The sequence below is a fragment of the Myxocyprinus asiaticus genome, chromosome 26, assembly GCF_019703515.2.
Source record: "Myxocyprinus asiaticus isolate MX2 ecotype Aquarium Trade chromosome 26, UBuf_Myxa_2, whole genome shotgun sequence".
Taxonomy (NCBI): Eukaryota; Metazoa; Chordata; class Actinopteri; order Cypriniformes; family Catostomidae; genus Myxocyprinus; species Myxocyprinus asiaticus.
This window is the reverse complement of record NC_059369.1, coordinates 6635346-6650327: the sequence shown is the minus strand read 5'-3', so window position 1 is coordinate 6650327 and position 14982 is coordinate 6635346. Positions and strand designations below refer to the sequence as shown.

Here is a 14982-nt window from a genome sequence, read left to right as displayed (position 1 = left end):
AGAGAGCCCCCTTTGAGTTTTGCAGTCAGCCGGGCTTAAGGCACTCTCCTTGAAGACTGCCCTCCTGACTGCGCTCACTTCCATCAAGAGGGTAGGTGACCTGCAAGCGTTCTCTGTCAGCGAAACGTGCCTGGAGTTCGGTCCGGGCTATTCTCACGTGATCCTGAGTCCCCCGACCGGGCTATGTGCCCAAGGTTCCCACCACTCCTTTTAGAGACCAGGTGGTGAACCTGCAAGCGCTGCCCCAGGAGGAGGCAGACCCAGCCCTGGCGTTGCTGTGTCCGGTGCGCGCTTTGCGCATCTATTTGGATCGCACGCAGAGCTTTAGACTCTCTGAGCAGCTCTTTGTCTGCTTCGGTGCACAGCGGAAAGGAAGCGCTGTCTCCAAGCAGAGGATCGCCCACTGGCTCATTGACGCCATAACTATGGCATGTCTCGCCCAAAACATGCCGCCCCCGGTAGGGCTACGAGCCCATTCTACTCGTGGTGTAGCGGCTTCTTGGGCCCTGGCCAGAGGTGCCTCTCTAACAGACATTGCAGAGCAGCGGGCTGGGCAACACCCAACACCTTTGCAAGGTTCTACAACCTCCGGGTGGAACCGGTTTCGTCCCAGGTAGTGGCACGCAACACAAGCGGATAAGCCCGGGATAGCCGGCCGGGTGTATCGCTTGCACATAGCGCCTTCCACCTCCTTTTGAGCTGAAGACGTGCGCTGTTAATTCCCAGTAGTGTTCACAAAGGTTGTTCCCTGGTTGACTTCCTCCGAGCCCTGTGGCAGTCGAGTTTTCGGAGAGACTCGCTGCCGGCCCAGTACACGCGCTAACTAAGAGCCCGGTTCTGGGGTAGGTGCTCCGCATGTGGCGGTTCCCTGTAAGGCTAACCCCATGCGATCTATATCTTCCGCTAGTTCGTTTCCCTACTGGCAAACTGCGTCTTCCTTGGGCAGAGCCCCTCAGTCTCCATGTTGTAGTAACTCCTCCCCCATTGGGTAGGATCTACCTTGAAGGCTCTCCACATGGTTGGAAAGACCATGTGATGTATTCTTCCACTTAAATATCCCCCCTCTCTTGGGGCGAGGTGTGGTCTCCGCGGTGTCCTCCCCTTGGGAGGGACACCCCCCGACTAGACCTGGCGGCCCAGTCGGATAATCCCCTTCTTTTTTAGGGAGTGGAAAAAGAGAAGGGGAAAGAGGCCATGACTGGGTTAAGCCTGTCTCTATCTCTGGGTAGTCGACTTGTCCCCAAAAAGGGCCGTTCGACACTCATAACTGTGTTGGGGGAGGTTACGTGTCGACCTGGTGTGCTGGCTATGAGGCACACAGCAAGTCTGCCCACCACACACCGCCAGTTCACGTAACACAGTTCAGCCTTGTGGCGTTTTGTAGAGGGACCCCTAGTGTCACTACATCGACACCAACGTCGAGTGAGTGACAGATAGGGAACGTCATGGTTACTGGTGTAACCTCCGTTCCCTGATGGAGGGAACGAGACGTTGGTCCCTCCTGCCACAACGCTGAACTACCCGCTGAAATGGCCGGACCTTATATCGGCTCCTCAGCGTAAAACCTGAATGAGTGGTTGCATACCAGCTCCTTTTATACCCGTATGTTCGGGGGAGTGGCATGCAAATACCACTCGCCAATTTTCATTGGCCTTTTATCAAAGACCAGAGGTGTCTCGGGCTCCCAAGAGTGACCCCTAGTGTCACTACATTGACACCAACGTCTCGTTCCCTCCATCAGGGAACGGAGGTTACACCAGTAACCATGACGTTTTTGTCCAGTGGAAGATGCGTTGAGTGTTTGAGGAAATAAAATATTTCCTAAAAATAAAGCAATTCTTTAAAATGTTACCTTACTAATCACAAATAACATTTGCGTTACAGCAGATAGAAAGACTAAATGTTGGAAATAAGTGGGAAGTCATAACCAGCCAAACCAAAGATTCCAGTGAAAAGAAATTTGTGTCTAGACTGAAAGCAATACTGCTGCACGACGCCACACATTCACAGCCAATCAGAACATATCTGAATTAATACACAGCTATGTTAGGTGGGATTTTGAACCACTGTGCAGAAATAGAAAGCAAGTGACAGACAAAAAGTTCAGTCGCTCATCCTAACCACATCAGGTGTGGAGAGCTCTAACCAGGCCTCCAGTCTCTGTGACAGCGGCACCAGGGGGATGACTGGACTTACCGTGCCCGGGCAGGGTGGTTCGCGGCAAGGCAGAGCAGGCGCCCCACCTGGAAGACAGCCCATGGGGGACGTGCTGCTCCGCAAGCCCGCAACAGTGGCCGGTGACTGGGGCAGGCGAGCATCCCCAGAGACCAGCACACTTATCTGTTTTCCAGCTGTCTCTCGACGGAGAACGAGGGAACGGGAATACTCACGTTTGCCTGATTGATCGGAAAGACTTCCAGTGCCAGGCCATTGTGACTGCACTGGCCCAGGGAATGAGGAAACTACTCTTTTATTGACCATGTGGGTGCCGAGGCCCAGAGGGCACTCAGCGATGTTATAATCACCACATGCTGGCCCAGGGGCGATGATGGGGCTGGAGAGATACCCCGGGCCAGACCGGTCAGGAGTAGTCACCTCATCCCTGGGAGGGCCATGTCAGGACCGCCTCAAAGCCCGTCTGGGGTTCTTGGGGGCCGGCTGATGGGCAGGCGGAGCTGACTTCCTGCAGGAGTATCTTTTTCTCTGAGGCTGGCGTATGGGCTCCGATAGTACAGGAGCCGGGGCCGGCACAGCAGGGGAACGGCTCTGGCTAGAAGCAGATGGGGTGCGGGACCTCGGTGGCCTGAAGGCGGCCGGATCGCGCCACGGCAGGATGTGTTTAATTGCCTCAGTTTGCTTCCTCACCGTCGAGAACTGATGGGCGAAATCATCGACGGTGTCGCCAAAAAGCCCCCCTTGGGAGATGGGTGCAATCAAGAAAGTGGACTTTCTCGGCGTCTCGCATCTCTGCAAGGTTGAGCTACAGATGCCGCTCTTGGACCACAAGTGTGGACATCGTCTGGCCCAGGGCATGCGCCGTGACCTTCGTTGCATGTAAGGCGAGGTCGGTCACAGTGCGCAGTTCCTGCATCAGCTCTGGGTCAGTCCTACCCTTGTGCATATCTTTTAGCGCCTTGGCCTGGTGGACCTGCAGGATGGCCATGGCATGCAGGGCGGAAGCGGCCTGACCCACGGCCTTGTAAGCCTTTGTCATTAAGGAGGAAGAGAACTTACAGGCCAGGGAAGGGAGCCTTGGTCGGTCGCACCAGGTGGCTGCGCCCTGCAGGCATAAATGCACCGCTATGGTGCGCTCTACCTGGGGGAGCTCGACATATCCCTTAGCCACTATGCCATCGAGGGTAGTCAAAGTGGACGAGCCCTCGAAGCGTGTACGGGCAGTTAAAGGTGCCTTCCACAACTTCGTTAGCTCCTCGTGCACTTCCGGGAAGAAAGGCACCGTGGCGGGGCGCAGCCGTGAGTCGCACTCCGAGCCCAGAAACCAATCATCCAGCCGCGAACGCTCTGGGCAGGGTGGAGGGTTCCACTTCAGCTCGATGTTCGCAGCCGCCCAGGCAAGCACGGCTGCCATCTCAGCGTCCGCCTCATCCTGTGCTCTACCGCCCGTGGGCAGGAGCTTTGAAGATTCGTCCGCTTCCGATAGCAGAAGCCCACCCTCCAATGCCGTGACCGAAAGCTCATCCTCGTTGCGAGCTGTGAACGACACATTAAACCCGCCCTGAGGCAGACCGCCTGCATGGCTCGACAGCTCGTCCAGACAGAACGAGCGTGCTGGGGGATGGAAGGTCCGCAGGGGCTGAGCCAGCGGAAACGCTCCCATGTCCATATCCAGATCGCCCGCGGTGCTTGCCAACCCGGCTGGCTGAGCGTCAGCCCAGGGCGGACCAGGTTGGGGAGCAGTCACGGTGGCTTCTTGCTTCATGAAGAAGGAAGTGAGCCACGACAGCAACATTCTCATGGGCATGTTCTCGCAATGAGAACAGAACCCTTCCATGAAAGCCGCCTCAGCGTACTAGTACCCCAGACACTCGAGGCAGATTTCATGGGTATCCGGAGGGGAGAGATAACGGCCACATCCAGTAGTGCAAACACGGAAGCACATCTTTAAAAAGACGGCAAGCGTTTGCGCGAGCTCTTTTAGAAGGAAAATATACTCTTTCTTGAATACTCTTTTAGCACCTGCAGACTCAAGCTGCCGAAGCACCCAGGGGAATCACAGCACTCAACCGTGCGAGGGTGACCGCTGATATGCGCTGTAAAAATCCAGCAGCGTAGCAAGAGGTGAGAGGACGAACACACACACACATGCATTCAGCTACAAAGAAAAAATCTGAATGAGTGATCCACAACATCTCCTTTTATACCCGTATGTCCGGGGCGGAGAGTGGCATGCAAATTCCACTCACCGATTTTCATTGGCCTTTTCTATTTTAAGCAAAGGTGATTGGGGCTCTCAAGATCGAACTCCTAGTGTCACTACATCGACACAACGTAGAGTGAGTGACAGACAGGGAACTGGCTCATATTACACACAAAAATGATCTTTTGCCACCACCTGCTGGCTAACACATGTAATGTCAATTTTTTTTTTTAAAAAGACACACATACAGTAGCTCTTAACACATATGCACTGTTCTTACACTTTAGTTTAGAACGGCATGAACACAAGCGGAGTGATACACACAGTGAAGCGTCCGAGTGCTGATGGTGTGAGACCATCAGTACTTATTGAACGTCTCTCGTCCAATCAGATTTGAGGACCAGAACAAACTGTTGTGTGTATATATATATATATATATATATATATATAATGGATTAAGATTTATGTTATTTATATATTAGGCCTATGTATATTAAGATATTCTAAGATTGTTTATTTGATTGATTGGTTTTTATTTTAATTGATTAGATCTTTTGAGCTTTATATTCTTTTGAGTCAGCAGCATATCACCATTTAGTGGTTACTTACTGAAGCTAAGCAGGGTTGAGCCTGCTAATAAGCATCTATGTTTTTATTGTGAACCTATATAAATTAAATCACACATTATATTCAGTTATTTTTTTCCAGCAGTTATCTCAAACTTCCGTGGCAGCAGCAGTGTGTTTCCATGCTGTGTAAATGTTCAAATTCTTTATATTTTCACAATGATCTCTTGATCCTTAGTGGAGACTTAAATCACGCCGACTCTCTCCATGCTTCACGCACTGGCTGTTTATAGTGAGCGTCTCGAGATCGCTGAACCCGATTTAAAACAGTTTGGCTGTATCTGGTTTTGTTAACCTGAAACTTTCTCTGAAACTCTGTTCAACTAGCTTTGTGCAACAGGCCTCAAGTGTGTTGGGTTAGGGTAAGGTTAGGGGTTTTGGGTTAGGATTGGGTTGGGTTAGAGTAGGTGTTGTTCAAATGGGTCCTGATCCCTAAGAATATACATTCTCAAAAAGATACTCACCGAAGACACATATTGGATGTCCCTGCAGAGTTTGGTCTCCCTGGGAAAGTCCACTAGGTCCAAAAAGTTGTCAACTACCACCTGCCCAATAATATCGTGGCGTGAAAAACGATCAAAATCATAGACGCTGAAATGCAGCTTTCTTGTGGGCAGATCTGCATATGCCACAGGAAAAAGGAAGACCTCATCAAACACCGGGTTTAAAGTCTTACGGTGCACCTTAGTTTGGTGCTTGGTTTTGCGGTCTGGGAGAAGGTAGATTTTCACATATGGGTCAGAGGTCCCAGAGAAGTCCTTGGCAGGGAGGTCTTGAGCTCGGTGGATCTTGACAATGAGCTGCTCCAGGTCACAGTCATATTTAAGAATAAAGTGGAGGAGTCCACAGCTGCCCACCCGACTGCTTCGGTTGTCTTCGCCATCCAGAGATCGCTGTTTGTAGAGTTCTGGCTTTAGCTGGCCCAGACACATGCCTGTCAGAGAGTCCTGCCTCTGGAACTGAGTCACTGTGAAGTCAGGGTTAGACTGATTCATCTGACGCCGAATTGAACTTTGCCTGTTGACAAAAAGTAGGAGTTAGAGAGAATGCAAAGTTGAATGAATAAATTAATTAATACATTAATGAATAACATGCTAATGATCTGATGTCTTTCTGCTATTAAGAAATGTCTATTACCAAACAGATTTTCTTTTTCAAGACAGGCCTTAGATACAGGCACTTGATTACAAAAAAAAATAAATAAATAAATAAAATAAAAAATCTACATAAACTGCTGCATTGATAACTACAGTATGTGTTGATTGATGGACACATAACTCTATATCCTTTTTTAAAGTATAAATGAGCTTTGATTGTACTACAAAACAAAAATGGAAGTTCTTATGGTCCAGACTTGCAAAATAAGGTTTCTATGTTTGATACCAACATGATCAAACTCAGCATGTTGCTACCGAATGTTCCAGTACCCTGACATCGACCCCATTCTGCTGAGTTAATGGTATCAGACATCTGGTATCAGACATTTCCTGTGGTGCTACTGTTCACACACTGAGCATAGTCAGAGACACAGTTTCTGGTACCATGGAAAACAGGAAGCAATCTCATTCACATATTCAATGATGATCATGCCTCGGAGATTGAATTTTCACTCTAAGATAACATATTTACTCTATTGATGTTTGGAAAATATGCATTCCTGGTACTGATGCCGGTTTGGGGTTGGAATTTGGGTTAGGAGGGTAGAATTAAAAAAATATGCATTCCTGTTGACAGTATTTCATCATTTAAAATAACTAAAAATAAAACACACTGAGATCAGTATGATGATACAGCTCTCTTATGGCTTATAAAATGGCATCTAAAGCAATATGATTAAAGACACTAATGTGATAGGGTTGTGCCGATAGACGATGATCTCAGAGATCGACGATGGTCAGAGTGATCGCCAATAGCTGATGCCTTTGACAATGTCAAGACGATGTTTTGCTTGTTTTCCCATTAATGTATTAAATTATTATTATTATTATTATTATTATTATTAGGCTATTATTATCAGATTAATATTACAAATAATTTGCCTGTAGACACACACACACGCGCTTGAAGAAACACACTTTATTATATTATTAAGAACAGATGACAGAAAAGCCATCTGTGCGCATGTATTTACGGAGGCGTGCAGTCTCGTGGAACACGTGCATGTAAAAGTTTCTCACTCTTTCTTTGTTTCTGTCTTCTGAATTTTTTATTTTCTTTGCAAGAACAGTATCGTCTATGAGTGCTGCAAATGACCTCAGACATCTCAGCTCAGGAGGTGCTCTGAGTTCACTTCGATTAAAACATAAAATAATACAAAAACACGTTCACCTCGAACCATGATTTATATTTCAGTGATTATTATCATCATTATCATTATTATGTTTACATTTATAATTGTTTTTATGTCTTCATTTTCCACCTGCATGTTTAAACGGATACTTGCCTGATGGTAAATGGAAAGGTTGTTACTTTATATATATATATATATTTATTTATTTATTTTTATTTTTTATCACTTCTTTATTTTTAATTGCTTTTTTGTTTTGTTTGGAGTGCAGTTTGAATTTAGAAATGTATTTGATTTATGTTTTTCATTTTTTAAATAAATGAATTACATTTGCAATGCAAAATCACTAAAGCAAGAATATTCACCGATCCCTCAGCCCGGGGTTGCCAATGTAATTGGATATTGTGAGATGTATATATATTGTGAAGGAGGGAACAAAACAAATTTATTCACACACATGATGTATTTTCCCGGACAATGAAATACACGACCGGTAGAGAATGCACAGATGAAGTAGGTTCCTTGCCAAAGAGATGTTTCCCTTCACAACTGTTGTAAAGCCATCTTTCAAAAAGTTGAACAACACACATTTTAATTGCACTTAATTTTTTTCCAGTTTTATTTGAATTTTTAGTTAAACATGCAAAGTTTGAAATCAAGGTGTCTTGCTTTATTATGTAGGCTTAACCCTAACCCCACTTAACTTAGTACCACCTAGCGTCCAACCAGCGGTAATACCGGTGTTCGTCGGTTCGAAAGGGAACACAGTAAAGACAAGTTGAATCTTACATTTCAATCAGTATCCTTTAGTTTTAAAGATTGCCCATTAACATCAATTCAGTTCACTCACATAATACATGAGAACACATAGAAAACATAGAAAAACATTACACATAGAAAACTAACATTGGCATTTTATTCATACTGGATAGCCAGAGGGGAACTGGCTCCCCCAGCTGAGCCTGGCTTCTCCCAGGGTTTTTTTTTTTTTTCCTCCATTAACTAACATGTAATTGAGTTTTGGGTTCTTTGCAACAGTCGCCTTCGGCTTGCTCACTGGGGGGCCTAAAGACAACAAAATTTTAAAGCATGATTTTCAATCATGTTTTTATTTAACTGCTCAGTGAGGACTTTAAGACATTACAGCATTGTTTTCTGGTACAGCATAATTTTTTGTAAAGCTGCTTTAAAATGATATGATGTGTTGTGAAAAGTGCTATACAAATAACTTGATTTTAAACATGGACCCAATCAAAATTTACAATCCCATCTGAATTTAGAGTACTAAATTTATGGATTTATGGACAGATTATTTATGTTTAGGGGCAGAAAATAAACCTGTGATTTTTTTAAATTTTGCTATTTGGGTTTTATGCTATGGTCAGGGGTTCAATTAGGATTTTGGAGGGTGAAACCTTAAAAGTGGGAGAACATTTGGAATGGGTGTCTGTATGTGGGGACACACTGTCTCATGCTGCTCTAGGGTTTGTCTCAATAACCCTTGCAAAAATCAGGAGATCATTGCAAATTTGACACAAACTTGCCGGCAATTCACCACTGATCATTGTCGCATGCAAATGAGCTTTGCGGCACACTTGCAGTAAATTGTCCATTGTTGCCAAAGGTTTGCTGCAGGTTCACCACTACCAGTGAAGAGCTGCAAACTTCTGGCAAACATTTGCGGCAAATCACAGGGACCGTTCCGAAACTTAGAGAGCTGCCTCGCTGTCTCCTGCCTACATAGGCAGCTGAGCAGCCTTGCTGTCTCCTGTCTACACAGGCAGCTGTATTCAGTGGCAGCACCCTTGCTGAAATAATGCCCCATAAGAGACTGATTTGGAATGCTCTACAGATGTGGCAGCTCTGTGCATCATTCAAATAGCTCTCCTCATGCACAGCACACTGCAGACTCAACACTTACAGGTGAAGTGATGGAAACAAAGCAAACCTCTAATGAGCATAAATACACACAGCACACACACATTTTGCGTAAAATATTTAGTTTTGTATTACTGTATATTAAACTGTTATTTATCGATACTTTTCAGTATTGAATGAATTCTAAGTATATTTATAATCTAAATTTCTCTCGCTTCGTCTGCCATCTTGAATTAATTATTCCGCCGAGCTCATCACAGTACATTCTGGGATCACCTACCTGGGGAAGGATACATATGATGCTTAGAATTTGGCCAAAATAAGATCTCTTAAGAGGCAGCATAATTAAGTTACAGTACCTAACTTTTGGAACAGCCTTCGCATTGGGAGCGCGCCTATGATGTCTTAAAATGCTGCCTCCGGAGGATGCTCACTAGGTTTTGGAACAGACCCACAAGCACATTTGCATGTGAAAATAATGAGTGGCAAATTTGTGGCTAGTTTGCCAGAACTCTAGATTCTTTGTAAGTGAAGCTACCTAGTTCAGGTGTCAGGGCACTGAACAGGGAGTCAGACATTTCTAGGGGTGTAACATTCATGAAATTGTTCCATTGCACAGAAATGTTCACTCTCTAAAAATTCCCACAGTATCATGTAAAAACCAGGGAGCATCGATGCTCACTATGGTCCCTTATTGGAAATGTTGTCATGTCTTTCAAGTCATTAGAAGATGGGCACAAATGTAAAATTGTAAAGTCAATGCATTATTTTCTCTTTTAAAGAGATGATGTTTATAATATATTTATCCATAATGTGCACAGAAGGGAAATAGTTTTTAGAAGAAGATTAAAATACACTACTTTGTATTTTAATTTTCTTCTTTTATGTGATTTATCTTTTTATTAACATGGAGTGACTATTTGCACTAGGTGCAAATAGAACCTGCCACACAGCGTGGCTATTTGCACTCGAATATTCAGGTAAAAACACTAAAATAAAGACAAACTGCACCCTCAAGCGTCGCTCCAAAGGCGTAGTGTGTAAAGACTGTGTGGATGTGCGTTTGACGTGCGGAGGACCTGAGATTGATTACCCTGTTTGCACCACAGTTTTTCCCATCCTGTTTCCTGTCTCCACTCTTAATATTTCCTTTAATACTACTTATTATAATAAATAAATAAATAAATAAAATTATATAAAGGTTGATTACCTCACAGTAATTTGGTCACACAGTAATTTGGTCACGATGACGGTCAGGGAGAGAGAAAGGTTTGATTCAGGTAAAATTAACCTTTGTTTTACTGTAGTAATATTATAGTAACCATGTTTTTTGGTGGAAGCCATAGTTGTAATGCAATTAACCAGTGGTGTAGTCAGGGCCATACACACGTATACATAGTATGCTTACTTTTTTCCCAGGGCTGTTTGTGTATAACGACCTTTGGTATACTCACTTGTTTTGCTGCTTCAGAATCCCATAATCTACTGTCGTGTTAATTTCCCTTGAACTGTATTAAATTTTGTTTTGTGAAACTGCCGATTCTTTGTTGTAATTGGTGCATTATCACTTGAATTCTACAATTCCTGCACCTGACAACCATTGTCACTGCCATCATCGAATGAGAGAATTCATGGCAGTGAATGGGGAGAGAGAGTCCTCCTCATGCTGAAACTGTATCGGGTTAAATTTATAAGCAAAATATATGTTGCCAAACATCCAGTAAAATAAGCAATCGGCCCGTAATTAAGGGAAATTTTTTTTTGTTCTGTATGAAATCCACATGCGATGCCATTTGTCCCATATTTTAGTGTCACACACCCAACTAGCGATATTCGCGCGGCACTTAATGTGCGGACCTCCGCTTTCAATTCCGGGAACACGGAGGAGCATAAACAAGTCAGTTATGCCCTCCGGAAAACTATCAGAACAGCAAAACGCCAGTACAGGAACAAGATTGAAGGACAGTTTAACACCACCAACTCTAGAAGCATGTGACAGGGAATTAACATCATCACGGACGGAATAAAAACTTTGCCATGAACACTGCTGCCTCTCTCCCGGATGAGCTAAATACTTTTTATGCTTGTTTTGAGGGAAATAACACCGCCCTCGCAGAGAGAGCTCTCGCAGCCGAAGCTACAGAGGTTAGTTCACCCTCCGTCTCTGTAGCGGATGTAACCCGATCCTTCCGAAGGGTGAATATCCACAAAGCCGCGGGCCCAGACGGCATTCCGGGCCGCGTCATCAGAGCGTGTGTGAACCAGCTGGCTGGTGTTTTTACGGACATTTTCAACCTTTCCCTCTCTTTGTCTGTAGTCCCCACATGCTTTAAAACATCCACCATTGTGCCTGTTCCAAAGCAATCCAAAATCACTTGCTTAAATGACTGGCGTCCTGTTGCTCTGACCCCCATCATCAGCAAATGCTTTGAGAGACTAATCAGAGATTACATCTGCTCTGTGCTGCCTCTCTCTCTTGACCCATTGCAGTTTGCTTACCGCAACAACCGCTCCACTGATGATGCCATTGCATCTACTATACACACTGCTCTCTCCCACCTGGAAAAAAGAACAATTATGTGAGAATGCAGTTTGTAGACTACAGCTCAGCATTCAACACCATAGTGCCCTCTAAGCTAGATGAGAAACTCCAGGCTCTGGGCTTAAACAGCTCGCTGTGCAGCTGGATCCTGGACTTCCTGTCAAGCAGACGCCAGGTGGTTAGAATAGGCAGCAACATCTCCTCATCACTGACTCTCAACACTGGAGCCCCACAGGGCTGTGTTCTCAGCCCACTCTTGTATTCCTTGTACACACATGACTGTGTGGCAACACATAGCTCCAATGTCATCATTAAGTTTGTTGATGACACGACGGTGGTAGGTCTGATCACTGACAATGATGAAACAGCCTACAGAGAGGAGGTGCACACTCTGACACACTGGTGTCAGGAGCACAACCTCTCCCTCAACATCAGTAAGACAAAGGAGCTTGTGGTGGACTTCAGAAGAAAAGACAGAGAACACAGTCCCATCACCATCAATGGAGCACCAGTGGAGAGAGTCAGCAGCTTCAAGTTCCTGGGTGTCCACATCACTGAGGAACTCACATGGTCCATCCACACTGAAGTCGTTGTGAAGAAGGCTCATCAGCGCCTCTTCTTCCTGAGACGGCTGAGGAAGTTTGGAATGAACCGCCACATCCTCACACGGTTCTACACCTGCACTGTAGAGAGCATCCTGACTGGCTGCATCTCCGCCTGGTACACCAATAGCACAGCCCACAACCGCAAAGCACTGCAAAGGGTGGTGCAAACTGCCAGACACATCATCGGAGGTGAGCTTCCCTCCCTCCAGGACATATATACCAGGCGGTGTGTGAAAAAGGCTCAGAGGATCATCAGAGACTCCAGCCACCCGAGCCATGGGCTGTTCTCACTGCTACCATCAAGGAAGGTGGTATCGCAGCATCAGGACCCGCACCAGCCGACTCCATGATAGCTTCTTCCCCCAAGCAATCAGACTTTTGAACTCTTGATCTCCCACGATCAAAATACATCAGCACTGCACTTTATTACTCTTACTCTTATATCTCACACCAGACTGTCATAAATTATATTATATACTCTCTTAACAACTTACTATCAACCAACAGCCTGAATGTCAATACAGTACAATACAACCTAAGAAGTAGTAAGTAGTAATACAACTACTATGTTGATCGGAACTGCACCCAAGAATTTCACACACCATTGCACTTGTGTATATGGCTGTGTGACAATAAAAGTGATTTGATTTTATTTGATTTGAACTGCTGAGAATGTTTTACAAATCAAGAGAAATAGACCTGAAACACACACCTTTCACATGAGTTGTGTGAGATATCGGCTGTTTTAACACAATGCAATACTTGACAGAAGCGGCTGGAGTAAAGATCAGTGACAATCAGTGCACGTCTTCGGTCGTTTTTCTTTCAGAAGTATGGGAATTTTGTCAAAAATATAGCAAAAAATGTTTTTTTCCACCATTGGGATTTTAAAACACCAGTAAACACACCTATTCATGACATGTTATTACATTTTATTGCATATGTCAGTGCTCGTTCTGGAAGAGAGAGGTGAGAAAAACTGTAGCATTTTTAAGACTTAATAAAAGTACAGTAGTACAGGTTTAGTCAAAATGCTTATGTGATTTTCTTGCATTTCTCATGTGATAAACATTATTTACTGCCAAAACAACAACACTAACCCAATGAGAAATACACTATTTTCATGTTAAGCCTTTTCACTCTCTTCTTCCTGGTCATTGTATTAAAGTGTTTTTAATTTGAAGTTTAGTAAGGGACGTTCGCACTTTAGGGACGTTCGACTGTTCGTGCTGTTTTTCAATATAAAGCAAAGTATCGCGCATAAGCACCTGTATACATGGGTCATTCCTACAATTCGGTGACATTTAAGTCCCCAGTACGAGTATGTGTGGTATTTATTAGGGATGGTCATTTTGTCTGCTCAAGTACTCGAAGTAATTACTTGAGTATTTGTCGAGTACTCGGTGGGTGGGGGGGGCACATAGACATGTACAAATACAGTATGTACATATATGTCATACGTCTTTGGCTGCTGCATTGTGTCTTGTTCCAAGGTCTATTAATTAACATAGTGTCATGGTCCTGTCACTCTGTCAGTCTGGATTTTTGTGTGACAGGACCGTGACTGCATCGTCTTATGTCTGACTTATGTTTCATTTTCTTTCTCTGTGTGAGCACATGGTTTCAGTTGTTATTTCCCTGCCGTGCGCTCCTCTGTTGGTCTCATGTTTCATGTTCGGAGCATGGTGTCTGGATCCTGATTTCCCTGTCTGGTTTGGTTGGTGTCGGGATCTGGACACTCATGCTCCTTGTTCTGTCTGCTACTGACATGGTTGCATTTCGCTTATATCATCTTGGCAGCATGCACTCGCATCAATGGTTTATGTCTGTCTCTCAGGAACACAGGTGTGCCTCGCGTTACATGCCCGGGTCACGAGCTGTCTTCATGTTGTGTTGAGGTTCGGTCATTTAGGTCGGGTTTGTGTGTGGCCGAACTTTCGCACTGGTGTCCTGTCTCATTTTGTCGCATGTTGCGTGCATCGCGTGGCGTTTGCCTCAATGTACGCTCAGGCTTTGTCTAGTGTGGGAATGCATGGCATCGCTTTGTTTGGCGTTGCTATGCATTTTTCTCGTCTTGTCTGTCGGTTGGCATGAGTATATATCACCTTATTGTCTTGGCGATGTGCGCTCATGCCATTCGGGTGTTTGTGTCTTGTGAGGGTACGTGGCTTTGTTTTGTTTCTGTATTGCCGCTTATCTCTCAGTCTTGTGTCACCTATTATTAGTTCATTAGTCACACCTGCCCTGTCTTTTAACCTGTTTGATTTTTCTCCCTATTTTAGTCTCTTCGTGTGTGCTGTCCAGTGCCGGTCTCGTCACTAGTTGGCCAGTCGGTCCTGTTCCCTGTACATCTGCCCCAGCCCAACTTCATTCAACTCTGCGTTGGACTTTGTGTTTTTCCCCTACGGGGTAGTTTATGTTGGTTTTTGTTTATTTTTGTATGAATAAATTCTATTTATTTTTTCACTCTGCGTTTGGGTCCTGAGCCTCTGCTGATTCCTTGACATTATGAACTGGCCAAGATGGACACAGCAGAGGATATTTTTTGGCTGGTTCTCCTGCTTGCCTGTTGCGTACAGAGCACATAAAGCAGCTTTACAGGCTACGGCAGGAGGACAAGTCCATGTGGGGGTATGCCCTTGAATTTTTGTCATTGTCCTCGGGTC

General features: G+C 44.9%; 1 protein-coding gene across 1 annotated transcript in view; it reads right to left on the bottom strand.

Annotated features, from left to right (window-relative positions):
• Positions 1-14982, bottom strand: part of LOC127417027 (synaptotagmin-9-like) — a 151842-nt gene that overhangs the window by 68711 nt on the left and 68149 nt on the right. The window contains exon 3 of the mRNA XM_051656712.1: positions 5469-6021. Within this exon, the coding sequence (XP_051512672.1) occupies positions 5469-6021 (553 nt within the window). The remainder of the gene's footprint in view (positions 1-5468; positions 6022-14982) is intronic.